The 26528-nt window shown below is 36.4% G+C and overlaps 1 protein-coding gene across 5 annotated transcripts in view; it reads left to right on the plus strand.

Annotated features, from left to right (window-relative positions):
• The window catches only part of LOC105465882 (focadhesin), a 316678-nt gene that overhangs the window by 182656 nt on the left and 107494 nt on the right, over positions 1-26528 (plus strand). For all 5 annotated transcript variants that reach the window (XM_071077854.1, XM_011714536.3, XM_071077856.1 and 2 more), the window contains exons 17-21: positions 2591-2641; positions 3582-3665; positions 11722-11848; positions 18980-19165; positions 22204-22325. In XM_071077854.1, coding sequence (XP_070933955.1) covers positions 2591-2641; positions 3582-3665; positions 11722-11848; positions 18980-19165; positions 22204-22325 — 570 coding nt within the window. The remainder of the gene's footprint in view (positions 1-2590; positions 2642-3581; positions 3666-11721; positions 11849-18979; positions 19166-22203; positions 22326-26528) is intronic.

Here is a 26528-nt window from a genome sequence, read left to right on the forward strand (position 1 = left end):
TGGCTGCAGTTCACAGGCACATGCTCTTATATTGTCAGAGAGTCTACAGGGCTACTGATAATGAGCTAAGACTAAAAGCCAATGTAAGGCCATATTGGGTGTATTTACTTTCTTTTTTCAGGGGCTAAAATCATATACCTTTGTGTTGCTTGTACCTTGAGTTAATCAGATTTTATTACAGGTTAATTTATGAATTGGTTTGTGTGTTGGTTTTTTGTGTTGGCTTATCCATGGTTGTGAATTATCTTTTGGACTAGATTTTTTTTTCTTTCAGATTTTACATTCTTTTCCTCTGGTATCTTATTTTGGTTGTCTTCATGCTTATATTAGGGCTCCTCTGTTGTTCAGGCAGACTGCTTTGGGGTCATTCTCTCCATCTCTTCCAGTCCATTTGCGGGGGGGGGGGGGTCTCTTCAGTGAACATAGTCCCCTTAAAAGCAGAAGTGAAGGCCGGGCGCGGTGGCTCAAGCCTGTAATCCCAGCACTTTGGGAGGCCGAGATGGGCGGATCACGAGGCCAGGAGATCGAGACCATCCTGGCTAACACAGTGAAACCCCATCTCTACTAAAAAAATACAAAAAACTAGCCGGGCGAGGTGGCGGGCGCCTATAGTCCCAGCTACTCGGGAGGCTGAGGCAGGAAAATGACGTAAACCCGGGAGGCGGAGCTTGCAGTGAGCTGAGATCCGGCCACTGTACTCCAGCCCGGGCGACAGAGTGAGACTCCGTCTCAAAAAAAAAAAAAAAAAAAAAAAAAAAAAAAAAAAAAGCAGAAGTGAAGAAATGTAGAAGGGAGAGACCCTCCTTCCTCCTCCCCCTTTTATCTGTGTGTGTTTAGATAATTGGTTTTTTAACTACTTAGAATTTGTTTGGATGTGAGCCAAAGTTGAATTTAATTTTTCCCAAAGCACTTCTTAAGTCATTTCTATCCCTAGTAACTTCATTACCTTAAGTTTCCCTAAAATGTGGTCCAACCTGTTTACACCAAGTCCATAAAGCATTCTGGAATCTGGCCTCATTAGTGGTCTGTTTCCTGCACTCCAAAAAAATTAAACCGCTTATAGTGTCCTTATCTTCCTCCAAACTTTTCCATTTATTTTCCTTTGTTCATATTATTCCCTCTATCTCAAATTACTTTCCTTTTCATCTTTAATTTAAAAATATATTTTAGGAAGAAAAGGATTGTTTTACCTCATCCCATCTTTTGAGAGTTTGTCTGCAAGCTGGAGTCTTTTGTTCCCAAAGTTCTTTATACTGTTCTAAGAACACTTATTCTATTTATACTACAGATATAGGTTTGCATGTATTATTTTCCCCATTGAACTATAAGCTTATTGAAAATAGAGTCCATGATTTAATTATAGTGTATTTTCTGAATTGCTTTGCACAGTGCTTGCTTCACTTATTCATTGAATCAGAATATATTTATTAAAACTGCACTAGGTCTTAGAGATACTAATAAGTATAGTCAACCCTATTTTTAGTACCTATTCAATCCCCAGCACTCTTACCAGTTTATACCAATTAGTTTTAATATCTGATAGGAAGGTATCATTTTTTATTGTGTAGTTACAGAAACTAAAGCTTTGAGAGACCTATTTATTTGACAAATATTTATTGAGTATCTGCTATATTCTAGGCAAGTAACTTGACTCAGACTGTAGTTAAAAAGCTAAGTGAAAGCTGATGTCTGAACTCGGGACTTTCTAGTTTCATATCTTTTGTTTTCACATTATACCATGTTATCAGTCCCTGCCTTCTAGAAGCTCAAAGGTAGTTAAAGGAGACAGATATGAGTGATGATAATTATAATAACATTTGATGAGCACAGTTAATTAAAGAGCAATGAGAGTATGGTGGAGAAAATGACAAACATTCTTATCAAGAATCCAAGGAAATTATTTATGTGTGCTATTGGACTTGGAACTGGAAGAATTAATACACTGTTGCTTCCCATTGAAGTTTGGGGACTAGAATATGCAAAGGCAAGGAGGTATAGAGGAACCTAATATGATTTAGAAGGGCAAAAAGTTAGATGTGGTGGCAATGAAGACCACCGACTGTTGGAAGGTAAATGGCTTTTATGCTCAATCAATTACTTAATACACATTTGTCTTCTTTGAGGAACTGTGTGGTCTCTGTGGTCTAGGTCTTTGAAATTAAAAACACACAGTCACTGCCTTAAGTGTTGTACAACCTCATAGCGAGTTAGTCATGATAGATGCTGAGGTGTACCGTGTGCCGTATGGCCACTTGGAGAAAGGAAAACTCTCTTCTGGGTAGGCGAGAACAGTGACATGAAAGAGTGACATTTCTGTTAGTACTTGAAAGGACTAAGAGTAAGAAATGGTTAGGTTTCTAAATTTCATAATCTTAAAATCTTAATGTGTTTAAAATATCCATGTGCTTAGAAGATGAGTTTGTTTCTGAATATTTACATTTTATGAATGATGGGTGAATACACATCAAGTGAATTTCTGGTGATGTTATTTTAAAAGTGACTTAATTTTCATTATTTGCTACTTTGGATTGTTTATTCTCAGTTTTAGCTTGGTCTTAACAATTTATTCTTTTGTTTGTTAACTTTTCAGAATTTTAAAGTTCAAGTCCTCAGCTTTCTCTGGACTCATACTCAAAACAAGGTATTATCACAAGGCTTGTCAGTGAATCAGAACAAAGCTAGGGAAATAATTTTGAAATTTGTAAAATAAGACTCTTAGGATAAAAGGTACAACTGTCTTGAAATAATGGGTTCCCAATTTTTAAAAAACATGATTATTCATAAGTTTTGGTTTTAAAATTATTCTCAATTGATGCCCATTAATACATTTTTACCATAAAGTGCACTTAATACTTGGTGAATCTGACAGATGGGAAGAGGAACTGTTGATATTATTTTATATTTTTATTTGGTCTTTCCCCTTTCCTGCTTTGCCCTGTCCCCACCAACAAGCATACCAAAGAAACAAAAAGTCCAGTCCATCTTTTAGGTGTTGTTACCAATCAAGGATTATATATGGAGACTGCTGGTGGTGTTATACCTAACTCATGGATGAATGAGTTTAGATTCCAAAAGGCTAACTTGTCCTATTAATAGGTAGAGAATCGAATCCAAACCTAGGCCTATCAGACAGTAATTCCTTATTCCTCTTCTGCTAAATCATACTACTTCATGGAGACTTGAGCAATTATGAGTTACTTTATATTTAATGTTCAAACTAGGATAAAAATTTAGTATTTTTGATCTCCTTGCCCATTTTTAATTGGGCATATTCTCCAGAAAAATGTTTAATGCTGATAATTTTTTCCAATTGTTCTTACTTCCCTTCGCAGACCCTTTCACTTTTTTTTGCAATATTTTCTTTTGAAACGAGGATTAAATTTCTTGCTCTCTCTTCTGAAATTGCTAGTAAATACACTTTTGGCGTAGGCAAAGCGTTAATACCATTTTCAAAGCACTGACTGTAGAATCTTGGGATTGGTGGGGGAAGGTTTCTTTCCCCCTCCAGATTTGATGTTTAATGTATGTTGTGCTTTTTTGTTCACTTGCTTTTTTTTTTTTTTTTTTTTAACCCTATCTAGGACCCAATTGTAGCAAATGCTGCGTATAGATCCCTGTCCAACTTTAGTGCAGGAGAACACACCATTCTTCATCTGCCTGAAAAGGTAGGCATATCTGCTTTCTCACTGGTATTTCTTAATTTGCTAGGGTTTACAACTTTGTCTGTCTCATCTTAGGAGATCCTTACCTGATGAATATATATGTAACCCTAGATTTGTTGTCCATGCAAGATAAAAATTCATACCCATTATTTGTTTATCTATAAAAGACTGCAGAGGTTTGAAGCAGACGGAAGACACCAATGATGCAAATGAAATCTTAAGTTGACTGGGTATGTGACTTGCTCCAGATCTGAGTCACTCATAGGAATCACTTTGCCTAGTTAGTATACCATCCTGGACTTTAATCCAAGCACGGCGTTCATAGACTAAGATTTTATACCACATGTGCAGCCAAAGATCTCTATTTGTGATAAAGAATGTGATGCCATATGAAAAAATCTGCTTTTTTTTTTTTTTTTTTAAGTATATATTAAATGGTATATAGGTTAGCACCAGAAAACTGGATGAAGAAAGTATCACTCTGTTTTAAGGGTTAACACATAGTGTGATATTATCTTCGTTTTTAGACTAAACTAAACACATACAACCTTTTCTAGTATCTGCCTATTATAATCAGCTTTAAATTAGTAGATCCTATTAAGGGGTTAAATATCTGATTTCTTATTTAGTGCCAGTATGAATTCAAATGCATACAGATGTTTATTGAATGCCTCTGAAGTGTCAAGCAGACATTGTGTTAGATGAAGTTACATGTAACATTACTCAGAATCTGTCTTTGAGGTTAAGTGGCAAGAAGGTTTGGTGTGAATTCCTTGGGATCCTCAGGCATTAAAATGGGTTTGACTTTTTCTTCTGGATTCCGTTTATACTGAGATTAGATGCCAGTAGGAACCAGGCAAACTTCTGTTTACTAAATTGAATTGGAGCCACCATATAAAAAGGGTTGAAAATAGGCTCTTGTAAAACCATTTCCTAAGTCAGGCAGGATTTCCTATGTCATTGAGGACTTACAAAGACAGACTGACCACTTGACATGCAGCGATCACAAATGGGAAAACTTAAGTAAAGATGTTTTATGACTCATACAATTAAAAAGGTGGGACTTCAGACTGCACTGTGGTAACTAGCAATACCCATTGTTGCTTTAAAAAAGAAAAGAAAAGGAAAAAAGCTACATGTAAATTTGATATGCAAACACCTGCCAATAGATTAGCTACAGCATCTGGAGAGGTACCTTTTATTCTTGTTTTTAATAGGCAATTATTCATTTAAATCACAACATAAAAATTACCTTTATTTTTACCTTTTGTTCCTAAAATAGTCCAGCTGCAGTAATAGCTTTTATTAAATAACTCCAGCATACTCTTGACATTTAGTCTCTACCTTTTAAAATATTGACATGTTTATATATTTTTTTTTCTGATTTTGGGTGTATATTCAATTTCCAATTATGTTTGCAAGAGTTTATAAGTGCTATACTCAGTCAAATGTTAGCTACTTCCTTAATCTAACTCTTCTAAACTCTTTGATCCCTGAATAGCCATAAATAGCTCTTTATATCTTCCAACATAAATGGTAAATGTACTTAGAGTTGAGGTTTTCTATATATGTTTGGGTTTTCAGCATCAGAGTGAAAAGAGCTATAAAGGAAAGCTATAAGGCTTATCCTTTTGTAGCTATGCTTTTCAGCTTTTTTTTTTTTTTCCCTGCCCTAATCCCCTTCTGGGATATGACCCACTCCAAAAAGTAACAATAGCTCGGTGCAGTGGATATTCTGAACTGAGGTTGAGATGAGGGGTATAAGTGGTTTGAAAGAGTCTTCCTCACTCTGACCCCAGCTTCTGATACTGAGGACCTATCTCTTTATGGAGAATCATTGCTTCTAAGACCACATCATGCATTCTTCTTCTTTTCATTGATTGCTACATTTCAGTTTGGCTGTTCGAACACCTAAAGACTAAAAGTCTAGAAAGTGTTCAATGTATTCATATCCCAAACAAGTCCCCAAAGGCTAAGGATATAGCCTGGTCGGTGCTTCACCTTAGTTTTGTAGATGTGACACTATAAAACAGTGATGTGAAACTGCAGCTCATTTTTCTATAAAAATGTATTTTCAAATGTTTTGGAAGTTCCTATCAAGTGGGACTTCTGTAATGTAGAAACTAAGATTCTTTGTTGACAGACATTACTCTGCACTAAGGGCAATTGGTTTACACACAAGACTTAAGGTTATCTATTTTTCCAGTGAAAATGTGTCCATATTCTCTCTTCTTACCTATGGAAACTTGTGTCAAACTTTTGAGCCCATCGTGAATTTCAAATAGAACTTTTATATATATATATATATTTTTTTATATATATATATATTTATATATATATAGTATCCTTACAAATGTGGCTACTTTGTGAATTATAATTCAGCTACTTTTTAAAGTACTGATTTTCTTTAAATTTACTTAAGAAATACTTTACATTGATTGCTGAACATCAATTTATGTTGTATAACTTGTTGAAAGTTAACAGACTGATAGAACAAAAAGAGAGGAGTGGCAGATATCAGAACAAAGATTTAGGGTTGAATGAAACAGTACATCTAAGGTAAGGTGGAAAATGGCACTGGATAGATGGTAGAGCTGAATGAGATACAATAATATGAGTTAAGAATTTGAATACCATGTTGATGAATTCATCTTCCTTGTCATTTGTTATTAAGAATTTCTGTGGGAGTAGAGGTGATGGACATGTAATACTTGCATTGGTTTAATAATAATTTATTTGGTATGTACGAAGTGCTAAGTCCTACCTTAAGAGCTGAGGATGTTGACTGAATGCATGTATTTTGTTGGTTTGTAACAGGATCATTGTTAATCACTTAAAGCACACAGATGTAAAATTGGTTCAAAAATGCCAGGGGACTTCTTTGAGGACATGTTGATTGTAATGTTGAAAAATAGATAAGAATGATTTTTCCCTTTTAGCTTTTATTTTTTCTGTTTTTATAAAAGCTAGTTACACTTCCCCTGTCTTCTTTAGCGCACCTCCCCAAAAGAAAAAACAAACAAACAAAAAACTATAGAGAAGTTTCCTTGTTAAAAGAATCAGTAATGGATAAACATTTAGGTAGAAGATACTGACTTTCCTCTCTGACTTGGTTTCATTAAAAAACATTCACCTATTTAAAAATTAAACTTGTTTTCTTGATTTCTAGGGTTAATTTTAGAAATAATATAAAAGAACTGATTATGCATTCAGGGTTGGTATAAATATGGTGTAACCCGTTTGGCTTTGATTTAAAGTGAATGTCACTGCATTCATCAGAAGCTGTTTCTCTTTTTAACTGAATAATTTATGCAGATACTTGACGTGTTCCAAATAAAATTCTCTGTTTATGCACAAACTCTTGGATTTCCATAGGTTACAGACACAGAAAGTTGGTTGAAAGGTTATCCGGCTCAGAATTCACAGTGAGGCATTTTGTGGGATACACTTTCCAGTACAGATGGTCCCTGATTATAATGATTGGACTTACGATTTTTCAACTTTATGATGGTGCAAAAGTGATACATATTAGGTAGAAATGGTACTTCGAATTTTGAATTTTGATCTTTTCTCAGGCTAGTGATATGTGGTAAACCACTCTCTTGTGATGCTGGGACGCAGCATCAGATCTCAGCTCCCAATCGCATTGAATCACAAGGGTAAACAACTGATATTCTGTAGTGTTCTGTGTTACCAGATGGTTCTGCCCATCTGTAGGCTAATGTAAGTGTTCTGAGCACACTTAAGGTATGCTAGGCTAAGCTGTAATGTTTGGCAGGTTAAGTGTGTTAAACACATTTTTGTCTTCCAATATTTTCAACCTACGATGGGTTTATTGGGACACAACCCCCATCATGAATCAAGAAGTATCTATATTCGGCCGGGCGCGGTGGCTCAAGCCTGTAATCCCAGCACTTTGAGAGGCCGAGATGGGCGGATCACGAGGTCAGGAGATCGAGACCATCCTGGCTAACACGGTGAAACCCCGTCTCTACTAAGAAATACAAAAAATAGCCGGGCGAGGTGGCAGCGCCTGTAGTCCCAGCTACTCGGGAGGCTGAGGTTGGAGAATGGCGTGAACCCGGGAGGCGGAGCTTGCAGTGAGCTGAGATCCGGCCACTGCACTCCAGCCTGGGCTACAGAGCGAGACTCCGTCTCAAAAAAAAAAAAAAAAAAAAAAAAAAAAAAAAAGAAGTATCTATATTCAATTTGAAGCAGGTTTTAAAAGTAAATTATCAGCCGGGTGTGGTGGCTTACACCTGTAATCCCAGCACTTTGGGAGGACGAGGCAGGCAGATCACTAGAGGTCAGGAGTTTGAGACCAGCCTGGCCGACAAGGTGAAACCCCATCTCTACTAAAAATACAAAAACTAGCCCGGGGTGGTGGTGGGGGGCCTGTAATCCCAGCTACTTAGGAGGCTGAGGCAGGAGAATTGCTTGAACTCTGGAGGTGGATGTTGCAGTGAGCTGAGATCATGCCACTGCACTCCAGCCCAGATAACAGAGTGAGACTCTGTCTCAAAAAAAAAAAAGTAAATTATCATTTTAAACTTTCCATTTAAGTTTTTTCAACAAAGCTTAGTTACAAGAGGCAGGTCATTTTTGTTGGTGGTGTGTATGTGTATTTTAGTAGGTTGGCACAAAAGTAATTGCAGTTTTTTACTTTTGTGCCAACCTAATAGATACATATGCAGTTTTTTTTTTCTGAGTGTTTTAGCAGCTAATATATTATTGCCAAAATTTTATAACTTTAACAGGAATTCTTTCAACTGAGTTCTCTTGATTCTCTATAGTTTTACTTGCATTGACCTTATTAAATTGTTGCATGCAACCAGGGGGAAAAACTGGTATTAGCCTAGGGAAGGTAGAACAAATAATTCTTTTAAGAAGTGATCAGAGGAGTGAAGAGCTTACTCATGTAACCAAACACCACGTGTTCCCAAATAATCTATGGAAATAAAAAATTAAAAAAAAAAAAAAGAAATGATCAGAGGAGAAAGGAAATTTAATGGAACCAAAATGTAATAATAAGTGCTAATTTGTCCAGGAGAATCAGCTCACCTATTAGGAAACAAAATTGAAGGAGTGATCAAACCATTATAAATACATATAGTATATAATATATTATTAAATTATAATACATGTGTAATTTCTTTACTAAAATGTATGCACATTTGAGATGCAGACATATGCTATTCACTGCATAGAAGATAATATAGCACACAGTTATGTGAATATGAAATTAGACAATTTAAGATTGATGGGTTGGTCAGTTTGCTTTATCCCCAGTCTAATAACTGTTTCTTTAGTGGCCCTTAAGAATATTGATGACCCAAGTGCAGTGACTCGTATTAAGTAATTAGGTTGACTGTGCAGAAGGACAGGATAGGAGGATAGCATAAAAGTTGTACAGAAATGATCATATCCCTTTTATACTAAATAATTCTGGAAGCATTTGGTCATTTGACATAGTTTGCACAGCACTTTAAGGTTCCTCTGGTGGTGTCAATGACTGTCCCCCGACTCTCCACCCAGCTTACTCTTTTCCTTCTCCTCCCCTCTTCTTCCCCTCCCCCTCCTCTTCCTTTGTATGCCTACATACCTTCCTCCCTCCCTCTCTCTCTCCTTAGCTACTTCCCTTTCGTTCCTTCCTTCCTTCCTTCCTTCCTTCCTTCCTTCCTTCCTTCCTTCCTTCCTTCCTTCCTTCCTTCCTTCCTTCCTTCCTTCCTTCCTTCTCTCCCTCCCTCCCTCCTTCGTTCCTTCCTTCCTTCCTTGACATATGATTCACATACTGTACGACTTACCCATTTAAAGTATACAATTTAGTGGTTTTACTATATTGAAACAGTTGTGCAACTAATCACAGAGTAACCACAATCTAATTTTAGAACATTTTCCCCCCTAAAAGAAACTCTATTAGCAGTCAGTCTCCATTACTCCATTCCCTCTCCCAGACCTAAGCAACTACTAATCCGCTTTCTGCCTCTGTAAGTTTGCTTATTCTGAACCTTTCCTATAAATGGAAGTACACAAGATGTGGTTTTTTGTGATGGGCTTTCTTCACTTAGCATAGTGCTTTCAAGATTCTTTCATGTGTAGCATGTATTTGTACTTTATTCCTTTTTATGGCTGGATAATATTTCATGGTATTGATTTATACTATATTTTGTTTATATATTCCATCAATTGATGAACGTTTGGGCTGCATCCGTTTTGGGGCTATTATAAATAATACTTATGCAAGCTTTTGTGTGATCATGTATTTTCATTTCTCTTGGTTATATACCTAGGAGTGAAACTCCTAGACCATATAGTAACTCTGTTTTTCTGTTTTCCCAAGTTACTATGATGTGTAAAATGTCAGGAAGCAAGGCAGAAGGACTCAGAACCAACTTCTTTCTTAGGACTTTTTAGGCCACTAGGATTGGTTAGAATCTTTAAGACAACTCTTGATGAGAGTAAACCTGGAAGACTGAGTATTCACACAGACCAGACACTTGTAAAACCCTACTGGTCAGAATTAAAAGGTTTGTGAACATGCCAGAGTTTCTCTGATACGCAGTGATTTTGACAGACGCTTTCATACCCTATCTAGAGTATACTTGATAGTTATCTTTGTAAGTATGGCTGATTCAGCCCTCTGAGAATTAGGTACTTAATATTGAGTCTGAATTAAATCCTGTCTTGGACAGTGCTTGGGTAGTCAGGTTGCTTTCACTTCTCCTTCACTAGTGAAGAGAACACTGGTTATGGTTGAAAGGCTTCTTTGGAGTTGAGATTATTATACTTAAGAGAAGCATTTCTTTTCTGTTTCTTTTACTCCCCTGCAAGAATCCTGAGTCAGTACACACCACATGTTCTCACTCATAGGTGGGAACTGAACAATAAGATCACTTGGACTCAGGAAGGGGAACATCACACACAGGGCCTATCATGGGGAGGGGGGAGGGGGGAGGGATTGCATTGGGAGTTATACCTGATGTAAATGATGAGTTGATGGGTGCAGCACACCAACATGGCACAAGTATACATATGTAACAAACCTGCACGTTATGCACATGTACCCTACAACTTAAAGTATAATAATAATAAATAAATTAAAAAAAAAAAAAAAAAAGAGTCAGTACAGTTCCTAAATGGAACAGTGCTTTGGGGACCTATGAAGAAGGCGGTCTGCAGGCATTGTTAATTATTTCTAAAAATAAATCTGGGAGACAGGCTAATGGTAATGACTGGATTCTGGCACTTTATGGTTATAGAAACCACTTTTATATATTTTGATTTCCTCCCCTAATGCTTAATTATCTCCATGTGGGCATTATGATAGAGTGTCATTGAAGGTATTAAAAATTTAATTAATTGCTTAACAGTTACATCTCATGAAAACAATGTGGAAATCTTTTTACATTTTTCATTTTTGGTTCAAACAAACCTAGCTAATCAAAGAGCAACCACAAAATCTTCAAAATGCAAATTAGACACAATAATGTACAGCTACCAATTACAGATTTTAGTGTTTTTGTATTCCATAGCAACAAACTGCCAAGTCTTAAAAAAAAAAAAAAAGTCAACTAAAGCATTCTGTTGTTCCCTGAGCTCTACTACATATTCTACTGTAAGATTTTAAGCTCTGTCATGGAAGTATTACTAGAATCACAAATTTTTAAAATGGTGTTCAGACAAGGCAAATATTTAACTGTGAGCTATAGAAGTTAAATATATTGAGTATATCAGTGTTTGCATTTTTTTTTGGATGGTATAGGATTTTGTTAGTTTTCTATAGTAATTATTGCTTATGGTGACTTACAGTGATTTACTGTATTAACATTAGCTTTTTATACGGATCTGAGATTGTGTCTAATAAGATGACTAGAGTCATGACCATTTAGTTAATCTGAAAAATGAATAGATTTAAAAAATTAATTTCAATGGTCTTTTATGTTATAGAGTGATGGAGTCTAACAAAATTTTGAAATCTTGTCACAAAAAGGATACAGAAAAGATTTTGCATAATGTTTTATTATTATCCTCTCTATGATTTTTTCACTTATCATTTCAGATAAGACCAGAAATTCCCATTCCTGAAGAGTTGGATGACGATGAAGATGATGAGGATGTGGATCTTTCAGTTCCTGGCTCTTGCTATCTCAAACTGTTGTCACTCACCCCCTCTTTGGTTTTACCAGGTGACTCCTATTTGTTAGTAGAGAAGCTAGCATTTTTTAGTGATTGGATTTGTCTGATTATATTCTTTTGTGATAGGTACATACTATAGTTTAACCTTATGTGCATATTTTTTAACCAGAATGTTAAATGCACCCATCTGTTCTATCGAAACAGCTTGAGGTAGTATGGTGTTTAAATCATATGAAAAAACGTTAGATCTGAGTAGCATTGTACAAGAAAACTAGTGTAAACGACTGCGTTCACTGATAATTAAAATTCATTTGAAAGGCTAAATGTATTCCACAAGATGAATTTGCACTGGTACTCTAGGTCATTGATTTAAATAATACTTCATTATATAAGCCGAGTGAAAAGATCATTAGACTATTCAGAGATTTACTGAGTAGTTCATTATTATACATTTATTCTTTCTATAGAGTTATGCCAAAGATGTTACTGATTTATTTGAGAGCTATAAATTAATGCTTTTCAAAGATGGATCAGATCATATGGTCATTCAGCTCTGATGTAAAACTTATAGAGCCTTTAGCTTTTAAAAAGTAGGCTGGGTGTGACGGCTACGCCTGTAATCCCAACACTTTGGGGGGCTGAGGCAGGCAGATTGCTTGAGGTCAGGACTTAAACACAAAATTAGCGTGGTGTGGTGGTGCATGCTGCAGTTCCAGCTACTTGGGTGGCTGAGGCACAAGAATCACTTGAACCTGGGAGGTGGAGGTTGCAGGCAGCTGGGATCATGCCACTGCATTCCAGCCTGGGTGACAGAGCGAGACTCTGTCTCACACACACACACACACACACACACACGCACACACACACACACACAAAATAAAGCATTCTAATGCTTATATGTGGTAATTATTCTATATGTATATTGTGTTTAGAAGTTCTCACCTGCCCCTGTTACTATATGCCCTACCCAAGAAATGGTAGACGATACCATTTGAAAAATATGTTTGATTGTGGACTGTGATTAGGAATTTACGTTATTTTATTTTGAATATTATTTTCTGATCATTAAAAAGTTATTTAAAAATTCCCCAAGTGATTTATTGTGATTAAGTAGCTTTTCTATATTAGACAACATCTTGCTTAGTTTTGTTACAATTCTACTTTGAATGTTCATGGATGTAAAAATTTACTTTCTGGAAATGAATTTCAATGAAAGCAAAAAATGCCATTTTATCTTCTCAGTCATAATCATACTAGCCTGTAATGGTGGAAGTTTTTTCCTCCTGGTTTCATCCCTCATGGAAATTCCTGGGAAATTCAGCCAAATATATACTAGTTATTTCTAGGCAAAGCTTCTTTTACAATTCCCTGCCTCCTTTTATTAGAGAAAACTGAATGGCCAAGTTAGACAAAGAGTTCACCTTTTCTCTTCTCCTGGTATCTAGAAAGAATCCTCAAAGACTTGTTCACTCTTCCTCTCTTCTGTTCTTCCCCACTTCCTACCTCTTAGCATTTCAGAGTCTAAGACCTCCCTAAAGTTAACATGAGTCCAAGGAAGGAAAAAGCCTTCAGTTATCCAGAGTTCTTTCATTAACCTGAAATAACCTAGAGTCAAAAGTCCTTTGGGGTTTTTTAAATGGTATTTTTTCACTCATATATGTATCCCCCATCACAGTCTGTGGTGTCAGAAGGAGAAGTGGGGGGATATTTGTTGCCAAGGGGTGCTGTTGTTTGTCCTCTCAGTACAGAATGTGCAGTGCTATGGTGGCTATTACCTGGCGCTTCTACATTGTTTGTACTTGGTGGTTCCCAGTACCTTTGCTTGAGAAAGAAGTGGAAGAGTTGAGATCAACAACTGTATTTGTTTGAGAAAATTTAGTAATTTGAGTGAGGTAGGTGATCTAGATGCTATGTTGGCAAACTGTCCCCATGGACATTTCTTTGTTGATTATTAGAGAACTATAAAAAGTGTTCCTTTGATTACTAGAGAACTAGAAAAAGAACCAGGAAAAAGGCACTAGCCTTAGGAATATATACCCTAAAATGCACAGGATGAATAATATATATTAGTCACCAAATGCTACAGGCAGAAAAGTGGATTGTGCTGAATTTAAGTGAATCCTGCCCCTTCCTCCTTTTAATTCCTTTCAAATGAACAAAAAAACAGCTGTAAAGTGAATCTAGGAATTTGCATTATTTAAATAGAGATGTTATTGATATTATTAAAAAAAAGTTTTGAAATAATTTTACACTTGCAAGAAGTTACAAAAGCAGTTTAGAGAGTTCTGTGTACCTTTTTTGCCCTGGTGCTTTACTTGATAACATTTCACATAACCATAGTATGATATTAAAACTAGAAAACTGACATTGGCACAATATTACTAACTTAAACTATAGACCAATTTGAATTTTGTAGGTTTTTTTCCCCAAGTATGTGTAAACTTATGGGATTAGCTATTTCTTTTCCCCTCAAGTGTCCTTGAGGGGTTTGGGCCATCACCCTAAAAGATCAAATCCCAAACACCATAATTGTAATTGTTAAAATCCTGAAAGATTAAAATACCTAAAGTCTAAAACCTCAAAATCACAATTCTGAAATCTCAAAAATATAATTCTAGAAAAAATAATGAAAAGTTTTTAAAAAGATGTATATTTATATTTTAAAATGCAATTTACTTGAGAAACATAAAAACACAATAGAGCACTTCATAGATCACTTTATACAATAAAATAGGCAAAGTAATGTACATATTTTTGCAATCATAAACAGATATACTAACAACAGCCACAATATAACAATTAGGAGCAGATGAACTGTATCCATAAATAAATGGCCCGCAGAACAAATAAATGCTTATCACTATGATTGGTGGTTGTAGCTCCCAGCTTTGTAACTGCAGTCATCTGAAATACTCTGATGCACAACTGAAGTCTTTTGACAAAATCAGTCAAAAATCTCGAGCTCGAGTCCAGCCTGGCCAACATGGTGAAACCCTGCCTCTAATAGAAATACAAAAATTAGCCGGGCATGGTGGCAGTCACCTGTAATTCCATTTACTCAGGAGGCTGAGACAGGAGAATCACTTGAACCTGGGGTGGAGGTTGCAGTGAGCCAAGATCTCACCACTGCACTCCAGTGTGGGCAACACGGAGAGACTCCATCTCAAAAAAACAAAAAACAAAAAACAAACAAATAAAAACCTCAACGGGTCACCACTGCATATGCAGTCATTCAAAGAATTGAGATCTCAAGATATTTTATGTTTCACAAATGCAGATATACCAAAATGACACCTCTACTTATTGAGGAAGTTTCAACATTTTTACATATGTACACGATACGTACACACAAAGTCAGTGTTGTGATAATGCGTTTTTGTGGAGTCAGATTTGTAAAAAAAAAAAAAAAATAATAATGCATAAAACCAATTAGAACTCTTTAGAAGTCTTTATATAATTTGTATTTCCAGTATTGGAATAGATGCAAAAATGAAATACATAGCATAGCAAATTGGCACTATGTGTGAAGGGGCGGAAGTTGTATATGATTGAATAATTTGGCAGGGGAGATTTCTTGTGTTTTTTGCCTGTGTTTTCACTTCTGTGATCTTCAAAATGTGAACTGCACTTGTATTTGGAGAGTAGTTGTGGTCTACAAATTTGGTGAGTATATGTTCTCCATTTGAAAGTCTGGTTATTGCTCAGCCATTGGAAATAAGCAATTTTCTGCTTTTGCAGCATCAATAATAATTAGCTCTTGAACTTCTTTCACCATTAAGTAGCCTTGTACACATAACTTATTGCAACCTTTTTGTGAGAGAACAATTTCGCATCTCTCTTCCACTCTGTTGTAAGGAATATAGTAAGAAGGAATGGTATTTTGCTTCTCCAATACCAAATCTATTTTAGTCACATTTCTTCTGACAGAATCAATAGGATATGTATATAGATATATGAGAGGGGACTGATTAGGAAAATTGGCTTACATGATTGTGGTGGCTAAGTTGTGTGACAGACTGTCTGCAAGCTGGAGATTGGGATGCTGGTAGTGTGGCTCCATTCAAGTCCGAAGGCCTCAGAACCTGGGAAGTGGGTGGTGTAACTCTCAATCTGAGACCAAAAGCCTCAGGACCCAGGGAGCTGCTGGTGTAAGTCCTGTAGCTTATAGGCTGGTGAGCCTGGAGTTCTGATGTCCAAAAGCAGCAGCAGAACCCTGTCTCAGCTCTCATAGAGAGAGCAGTTCACCTTCTGTATTTGTTCTCTCTGGGTCTCTGGACAATTGGATGGTGCCCATCAACATCAAGGGCAGGTTTCCCCCGTGTACTACTCAGACTCACATACTAGTCTCCTCTGGAAATACCCTTATATTCCCCAACCCCAGATAATGCTTTACCAGGTTTCTAGGTATTCCTTAAGCCAGCCAAGTTGACACTTAAGTTCACAAGTTCACCCCTCGTCAACTGGCACCCATATACATCTCCTTAACTTCCAAATAAAGATAGTAACAAGGTAATAGTTCTGCCTAACATGATGCAGCTATCCTGTATACAACTGAAAATGCACTAACTCCTACCCCAGGATTAGGCTTTTAGGATTTCAGCATTTGGGATTTCAACCTTTTGGGATTGTGATTTTGGGGATTTTAGATGTTAGGACGTTTAGACTTAAGGAATTTTGATCTTCCAGAATTTCAGCATTTGGGATTATGGTGTGTGGAATTGTGTCTTTTGGGATTATTATTAGCACTAGTTTTTTATATTTATTCCAAATAGTTACCTGTATCAATTGTTTTTTCTTTTTTATTGCTGACTGACATTTCATTGTGTGAATGTAACACAGTTTGTTTGTCCATTCAGCTGTTAAGCACATTTGGGTTGTTTTGAGAATTGATATCTGACACTTTGTATCTTATGAATTTTCAGCTTCTTTTTAAATTCCCATCTGGTCATTGGTAAGAAAGAGATTGGGGAAAGCTCAAAAGCAATGGGAAAAATTCTAGTTGCTAACTTAGTATTTAGGGGAAGATGAAGCTCTATACATCAGCTACACTTAGCCTCCTGGCATCTTATCCTCATTTATATTAATCCCTGGACTGGTGTTAGTTAAACATCTGTAGTTCACTGTAGAGCTTGGTAAGCAGAAAAATTCCATTGCTGGGTTAGTCTATGTGCAGATATATACTTGCCCCTTGGCATGTTTCACCTTTTGCCAGAATAGGATCCCTTCTGAGAAAGGATGAACTTACTTTCTTTCATCATAGTGCCTCTACCCTCACAAACGGATGATTCATAGCTGCATTCTGTAAAGTCTATAATTATATCCACTTTGAAGCAGTCCCTGTGTATGTGTATGCAGAAATTGGGGTACATGGCCTACAATCGGATATTACTCATCTTTTTTGTATAAATGGTATATTGATCACTTATGACAAGAAGGTGTGGGGAGTACATTCAGATTGAGTAATTGAAGAGAGTTTAATAAAGAACCTATTTACAGTTATGTTGTCAAGGTTAAGGGAAACTCACAAGAAATGGTGAACCATCTCACACTGCTTAATGTCTCTGGCCTACAGAGATAAGGGGAGGAAGAAGAACAGAGAGTATCTGTATTATAAATAGGTGTGCCTAAGGGGAGCCAAGACTTTAAGTAAAGAGGAATGCAGGCAACCTGTAGCAATCCTGCAGGAAGTCCTGTGTCTGGGGAATACATCTCCTGACTTTACTGTTTTCACCCCTTGATTTCCTGCCAGTGACTCCAGTGGTTGAAACCAACCAGAAGCCAGAGGACAGACATGGGAGTCTGTTAATGCCTTTCTTTAAAGACTGTTTTTCCAGTGCAAAGAGCAGGGTTGAGAAGGATAGAGGATAGATAAGAAGGAGTAAATGGAAAACATCGCATACTGGTGTTTTTGAACTTTGAATGGAGAATCGTGATTACATCTAGGAGGGTCCTGTCAGAACTGGGTATATAATAAATGCTCCAGTGAGCTCTTGCTGCCTGTAATTCAATCACAGTCATTTAAAGGAGGCTTTTAGATAGCTCTTTTCAGAATGAAATTCCAGTTAGGCGGACCCTTGCTTTTTGTTTCTATAAGAGCCCCATGCAGTGTTTTTTTGTTGTTGTTTTTTGTTTTTTTTCCATTTTCCATTCCATATGATTTGTTGAGTGTTAATTTTTTTTTGTTTGTTTCTGTATTGGGCAACCTCTAGTGGTCCTTAGGAAAATCACATTTGAATATAAACTTATAGTCTTATCAAATATTTTGTTTGTGCATCCTGTTGTCTTCTGATATCACATTTCTGTGTTATTATATGGTAAGTAAAATGTCAAACAATAAAGATCATGGGCTTAATTAGAAGGAACACAGGCAAAGAAATATCTCATTTTAGAATAATTGTACTAATATTGCTAAGAATAGATAGTCATGAAAGAGGTTTTTTTGAAAACACTTAAATGATAAGAAGGAGCCATTCTCATGAAAATGTGGGACTGATACATTCCAGGTGGAAGGGATAGCAAATGCAGTGGCACTGACTTAAATATCAACTTTGTGTTTTTGAGGAATGGAAAGAGGCCATATGAAAGTGTGAATTCAACATAGCAGGGAGGTAGGGTATTAGAAATTAACTCCGAGGGGAGTCAGGACTCTGAGGGGAGTCAGGGCTAGATCATAAAAGGTCTTGATCTTGGTCAGAAGTTGTGATTTTATTTTATGCACAGTGAAAAGCAACTGGCAGGTGTTAGGGACGGGAATGACAAAATTCTGGCCTCTGGGCAGAGGAGGGTTTATAGAGGGTGGTCAAGATGAAAAGAATTCAGTAAACTAGTTTTTACATTAGTTTGTATGAGGAGGAGAAAAGATAATAAGTAGATAAATAGCAGTGAAAATGGAGAGAAATTGATGGATTTGGGATAGATTTTGAAGGTGGAATCAGAAGGACTTGCTAATGGATTACATGTAAGAAGTGAGGGAAAGAGAAGAATTAAGTTTGAGCAACTTGGTGCCATGTTTTAATTTGGAGGAAGACTAAGAAAGGGATGGGTATCAAGAGTTCTCTTTTTACCATGTAAGGTTTGGCCAGAAATGTAGCTTAGTTGTTTCTATATGAATTAAGAACGAATGTTTCTCTTCTAGCTTATTGCATTTATTCTACTTTTGGTCTCCTTTTATCCTCTTTTAGCTTTGGAGGAATTCTTTACATCACTTGTGAAGCAAGAAATGGTGAATATGCCTCGTGGGATATACCACTCTGCATTAAAAGGAGGTGCCCGCTCAGACCAAGGAAAGACTGTAGCAGGAATCCCCAATTTTATATTGAAAATGTATGAAACAAACAAGCAACCAGGATTGAAACCTGGCCTTGCAGGTAAGGATAGTACATAGTATCAAAAATATAGGTTTTTCATGTAATGATTTAGCTTCCACTTCCAAGTAGGATGTAATAGGCCATGGCAGGGTGTTGCTGCTGCTACTAACATCTGGATGAATTACAAAAATAATTGCATTTTAAGAGACATCACAGAACTGTAGAAGCAAAGGCAAATAGATGAATTAAAGTTTCAGAGTCAGCAGAACATTTTAGAACTGTTTTTTCCCCACCTTGGGGGATACCCACTCAGCCCGCAGGCATGACCTGTTGGAAGAAAGAGAAACCAGAGGAGCTTTTAGTGATTGCCTGAGACTAGGGCAACAAATTAGAGATTTTTCTCATAGGACATTTGCTGAATTTGGAATTTGCACCAAGAGCTAAAGAGCTAGGCTGAAAGGTTCTGAAAGGCAAAGTGAAATCCCTTTTAGTCTTCTGATACTTAGGAAACAAAGACGAGCTAGGAGAATGATCTTGGAAAAACAGCATGCCAGAGGTAAAAGCCCTAGAAAGAATGGTGAATTGATACTGAAGATCTGCAACTGCTCTCACCTGGGTGAACTTACTAATTCTGGCCACAGCTGGAATCTGAGCATTCAGGCTCAACTTTAGTGAGAGGCTGGTGAGGAGGTGGAGAAACCAACAGACATCTTGGCAATCATGTGGCGCCAAAGTGACACATTTCAGAACTAGAGTGACCTTGAGCACATGGGCAATTTCTCTCTTAAGTTATTTGCAACATTTTGAAGCTTTATGGGATGGAAAGCTAAAGAGCTAAGCTGAAAATTTCTGAGGGCAGACTTAAATCTCCCATAATTGTTTCAGATTGAGGAGTCAAAGACTCATTAAACTGCCAATTAGTGGGGGGGTGTTGTGGGAGATACACCCTGGCAAAGGAGTGAACCAGAGCTGGACTCAAATTACAAAAATTATAATCAATCCTAACCCAGATCAGTTCCTGATTAGGTTGAAGTAATTGGTCCTTCACCCAGTCTGCCTAACAGAGGGGAGAGGAAAACTACTCTTTGATTAACAATGATATCATTTAGTGCTTCTGTAGTTTTTTCATATACTGTATTAGACACAGGACAAAGGAAGAAGCTGGAAATGAAGGGAATATTTCATGGAGAAAAAGAAGTCACTCTGTTTGGAAAATATCAATTCTAATTGGCCTACATGAAATAACATACTTTCAAAATATATGACAAAAATGAGTAGAACTAAAAGAGGAAATAGACAAACCCACAATAATAATGGAAACTTTAAAATATCTTTTTTAGTAACTGGCAGAGCAAGGAGACAAGAAAATCAATAAAATTACAAAATATTTGAACAATACTATGAACAAACTACTGTATTGACGTGTAGAACATTGTACCTTACAGTGATGGAATTTATATATTTTTTTACCTGTACATGGAAAATTTACCAAAATGACCATACACTGGACCACAAACTTCAATAAATTTCAATATATTGAAGTCACCTAGAGTCTGTCCTCTGATGACAATGGGATTAAGCTAAAAATAAATAACAAAAATGATTACCATATCTCCAGTAGGTGGAAAATTGAACTGTATACTTATAAGTAATGGATGGATCAGAGAAAAGAATCAAAATGGAAATTAGAAGGTAGTTTGAAGTGAATGATAATGAAGATAAGCCATATAACAACGTGTAGGTTGTAGCTAAAATAGTATTTCTAAACACTGTTTCCCCTCTAGGGAAATTTACACTTTCAATGTATATTTTAGAAAAGAAAGGAAAATAGTCATTATTTGAACTTCCATCTCAAGAAGCTTGGAAAAGAACAGCAAATCAAACTTAAAGGATAAGGGAAGAAATAATAAAGATAATTAAACTCAGTGTAATAAAAAACATAAATAAGCTGGAGGTTCGGCTGAGAGCTTAGTTGACCATTGTGGAAAGGGCAGGGAAAGGGAGAGTAAGTATATGTGAATACAGGAATGAGGGAAAGCTTGTCCATTTGTGAGTATAAACTAAAGGGACCCATGTTATCATGTGTTCATGAAGATTAATATGTGCAAGTATTTATCCTTAGTTGAAATTTTGAAAAAACTTAATAGACTCTCTAGAACTAACAATTCACAAACTAAGTCAAGAATTGCAAATTTGTTCATTTATTTATACTTATGCTTATTTATTCATAAGTAAATTATAAATATTTCATATGTGATCTTAACTAAAAAGCTATGAGTCAATAAGTAATAATATTATATTATATTATGTTACGTTAATATTTTTGAGACAGAGTTTCTCTTGGTTGCCCAGGCTGGAGTACAGTGGCACAATCTCAGTTCACTGCAACCTCCACCTCCTAGTTCGAGCGATTCTCCTGCTTCAGCCTCCTGAGTAGCTGGAATTTCAGGTGTTCGCCACCATGCTTGGCTAATTTTTGCATTTTTAGTAGAGATGGGGTTTCATCACGTTGACCAGGCTGGTCTCAAACTCCTGACCTCAAGTGATCTATCTGCCTGCCTTGGCCTCCCAAAGTGCTGGAATTACATGTGTGAGCCACCGCACCTGTCCCAATAATATTTTAAATACTAGCTTTTTAAAATCTCTTGTGTTTTTTAATTCCTTATACATAAATGGTCAGAAATCATAATTTGCTTAACAAATTAGCTTTTATTTATAAATATCTCTATCCAGATTGATTATCAGTTTCTTAGAATCTAATTAGTAAAGTTTTTCCATAAGAAATGTCTTTATAAGCTGGGCGCGGTGGCTCACGCCTGTAATCCCAGCACTTTGGGAGGACGAGGCAGGCGGATCATGAGGTCAGGAGTTAGAGATCAGCCTGGCCAATATGGTGAAACCCCGTCTCCACTGAACTTACAAAAATTAGCCAGACATGGTGGCACGCGCTTGTAGTCCTAGCTACTCAAGAGGCTGAGGCAGAACCCAGGAGGTGGAGGTTGCAGTGAGCTGAGATTGCACCAGTGCACTCCAGCCTAGGCAACAGAGTGAGACTCTGTCTAAAAAAACAAAAAAGTCTTTATAACTTTTTTTTAAAGGTGGTATGTTATTTTGCTACGATGTTTCCATGTATCAGAGTAAAGATGGAAAACCATTGAATAGACTGATGGCCAGTAGAGGGCGAAGTTTCAAGCAGACTTCACTTGCTCTTGTGCATGAGGTAGGTTCCCATGTCCTCTTCTTTATGTTTTAGTGTTTTCTCCCTTCATGATATGTTTAAGAAGTTGGATGTTTGTTTAGAAATAATTGTTTTGATCATAATTAATGTAAGTTGCTTTGAAAGACTACCAAAATAGCTGACCCAACTGAATACTCAAATATTTTGATGTATTTCTGAAAGAAATTGGCATGTTTTGCCCCACTGCCCAGCGTAATTATTAGGGAGTGATGTCTAGGAATTTGCTTTACTTCATCAATACTTAACTGTCATTATTCAGAATAAATAACAATTTATTTTTTAAAGAAATACTACTGCCTATATCTTAATTCTAATCCTTTGCAATTATGTAGGGGACCAGTGTTTATATTTTGTGAGAGTTTGGAATTAAAAGTAAATAAAAGCATTTTAGAAAAATAACCCTTGGTTTTGCTGTTTATTTTACTTTTCCTTTCAGCTACCTTTTAAAAATAAAGTTATGTGATTCTATTAGATGATTTATATGAAATCTGATTATTGCAGATTATGGCAAAACTGGGGGAAGAGGGAAGCTGGAAAGCCCTTGGGAAATGCATTTTTATTGTTTTTAAATATTTTATCACACTCATTATGATGTATACAAATTAAGATGTATGAATGAATAACAAAACAAAATATCACAGCAAAGAGATTTATATAGTTCAGACATAGTAGGTTATATATCAGTTATAAGCAAAAGTATATGAATTGGAAAGATTTAATGAACTTGATGTAAAAATAATTAGCATTTCTAAAATATCTTCCTATAAAATCTTATACATTTGGTTGTAATTAATTTGATTCACTTTTATTCTGTATCACACCATTTGCCACCAGTTTAATAGCATAGCAAAATTTAGAGGGTTTTTAAAGACCCATCTTTATCCTTTGCCATCCATTTTCCTTTCACATATTTAGTTAGAATTAAAATTGTGTAAATACTTGTTTCAGAAGCTTTTTTTTTTTTTTTTTTTTTTTTGCCTAATGTAGTGTTTTCATTCAACTACAAAGAGAAGAAGGATCTGGGAAGAGCAACGTTTCTCTAGGAAGGTTTAATTTCAGACATAGGTGATTTCTATGTTCGTTTGTCCCTGGCATCTCATTAGTTGGCATAGAGAAGGGAGAAACTTGGTACTTTTTTGTATTTTAAGCGTGCACTTAGACGTTTGAAGGAAAACTGAAGTCTAAAGTCTTAGTTAACAGCTGATTTATAGTAAAAAGTCACCATCAGAACAGAAACAAGAAAAAGCATTAATGCAGGGACAGCAGAAGACATCTGATAACTTTTGGCAGTGGCATCAGAAGTTATAAGATGTGTCCAAGATGTAAGCACAGAAAATCTTTGGGTTAAGACACTTATTGCTTGTGCTGCAGAGAGTCTAGAAAATTTCAAAGGGAAAAGAAAATAACATCATTGTTTTAGGGATCAATTAGGCATATTGGACAGAATTCTGCCAAATCTATAGTCGGATTTTAGACTGGATTCCATATTCTGCTTAGTATATCTAGTTCATTTGCTTAAAACATAAAGGCTGGGGGACCCATGAAGTTTCTCAAACTATATGATAAGAAATCATATGAACTTTCAGAGCTTGTTAATAAAAATGATTGCAATAATCACAGCTAATAATCGATTTAGGTACTTTCAACACTGTGAGGTAGGTGCTGTTATGTGTCAAGGTCACAGAGCTAGCAAGTAGAGGAGCCTGGAAATTGAACCCAGACAATGAGGCTCCATGGTCCTTCTTCTCTCCCAGGTTAATCAGAGAACATTCTAAAAATACATTTGGATCTTTCCAAGATTACTCAAATCTCTCTTAAATCATCTCCTTGCATCTCCTCTTTCTTTTGTTGCAATCAATTTGGTATTTTTCCAGATGAAATTTCTTCAAATTCTGCTTTTGGTCCTCCCTTTACTTTATCCTGAGTCTTTTTTATTTCCAAATATTTCTTCTTTCTTTCCTCTTTTTTTTTCTTTTTGAGACGGAATCTCGCTCTGCTCTCCAGGCTGGAATGCAGTGGCACAATCTCAGCTCAGTGCAACCTCTGCCTCCTGGGTTCAAGGGAATCTCCTGCCTTAGCCTCCCAAGTAGCTGGGATTACAGGCATGCGCCACCACATCCAGCTAATTTTTGTATTTTAAGTAGAGATGGAGTTTCACCATGTTGGCCGGGCTGATCTCAAAGTTCTGACCTCAGGTGATCCACCTGCCTCGGCCTCCCAAAGTGCTGGGATTACAGGCGTAAGCCACCATGCCCAGCTATATTTCCAAGTATTTCTTGAGAATTGCAGTTTGTTTATTAATTCACCAGTTGGACCTTTGGGTTTTTTCTCGGTTTTCAATGATTAAGACTAAAGTTTCTATAAACATTCTCATACAGATCTATGTGTGAACATTCATTTTTCTGTTTTTTTTTCAGTAAACAAATACCTAGGAGTGAGATTGCAACGTCATGTGGTAAATTCATATATAACTTTGTAGGAAACTATCAAACTGTTTTCCTAGTGGCTATCTCATTTTGCATGCCCATCTGCAAGGTATGAGAGTTTCAGTTGCTCTGCCTTCTTGTCAGTGCTTGATATAGTCAATTAAAAAAATTTAGCCATTCTTGTAGATGAGTAGTATTAGTTTCCCTTTGTGGTTTTAATTTGTGTTTCCTTAATGACTAATGATGTTGAAGCATCTTTTCATGTGTTTATTTTGTATCTCTTTTCTTCCTGAAATGTTTGCTCTGATCTTTTGCCCATTTTTAAAATTGGGGCTTTTGTTTTCAAAAGAGTGTTCTTTATATATTCCGGATATTAATTTTGTTTTTACTTAGTCTGTTACATGTCTTTTCATTTTCTTTTTTCTTTCTTTTCTTTTTTTTTTTTTTTTTTTTTTTTTTTTTTTTTTTTTTTTTTGAGATGGAGTCTCACTGTGTTGCCCAGGCTGGAGTGCAGTGGTGCAGTCTCGGCTCACTGCAACCTCCGCCTCCCGGGCTCAAGTGATTCTCCCACCTCAGTCTCCTGAGTAGCTGGGATTACAGGTGTGCGCCACCACACCCGGCTGATTTTTGTATTTTTAGTAGAGATGGGATTTCACCATGTTGGTCCGCCTGGTCTCAGACTCCTGACTTCATGATCCACCTGCCTTGGCCTCCCAAAGTGCAGGGATTACAGGCATGAGCCACTGCACCCAGTTTTTATTGTTTTATAATGTATTTTGAAGAGTGGACTTTTCATTTTGAAGAATTTCAACTTACCAAATTTTACAAAATGGTTCTTGCTTTTTGTTTAATCTGAGATTACAAAAATTTTTCACTTTCTTTTTTCCTGTGTTTTATTTTTATTCTTTTAAATTCTTTTTAGAAATTGAGCTATGATATGGTTTGGCTATGTCCCCCTCCAAACCTCATCTTGAATTGTAACACCTACATGCTGTGGGAGGAACCCAGTGAGAGGTGATTGAACTATGGGGACGGGTCTTTCCTGCACTGTTCTCGTGATAGTGAATGAGTCTCATGAGATCTGATGATTTTAAAAATGTGAGTTTCCCTGCAAAAGCTCTCTGTTTCCCTACTGCCATCTATGTAAGACGTGACTTGCTCCTCCTTGCTTTCTGCCATGATTTTGAAGCCTCTGCAGCTGTACAGAACTGTAAGCTTATTAAACCTGTTTCTTGTGTAAATTACCCAGCCTTGGATATGTCTTTATCAGCAGCGTGAAATTGGACTGCTATAAGGTGTAACACATAAACCATAAAATTTACTTATTTAAAGTGTGCAACTCAGTGGTTTTCAGTGTATCCACAGAGTTGTATAACCATTCCCACAAACAATTTTAGAACAATTTCATTACCCAGAAAAGAAACTGTGTACCCATTAGTAGTCACTCCTCATTTTCCCTTGTCTTTAGCTTTCACCAGCCACTGATCTACTTTCTGCCTCTACAGATTTGCCTATTCTGGACATTTCATATAAGTATAATCATACAATACATGGTTTTTAATGTCTGGCTTCTTTCACTTTGTATAATGTTTTCAGGGTTTTTCCATGTTGTAGCACGTATTAGTACTTCATTCTTTTTTGTGTGAGAATAATGCGTCTCTGCATGGATATACCACATTTAATTTATCCATCTTTCAGCTAATAGATCTCCTTCTGTGTTTTCTTACAGAAGTTTCACATTTTAAGGTTTACTTTTTAG

This window comes from Macaca nemestrina, chromosome 14 (assembly GCF_043159975.1).
Source record: "Macaca nemestrina isolate mMacNem1 chromosome 14, mMacNem.hap1, whole genome shotgun sequence".
Taxonomy (NCBI): Eukaryota; Metazoa; Chordata; class Mammalia; order Primates; family Cercopithecidae; genus Macaca; species Macaca nemestrina.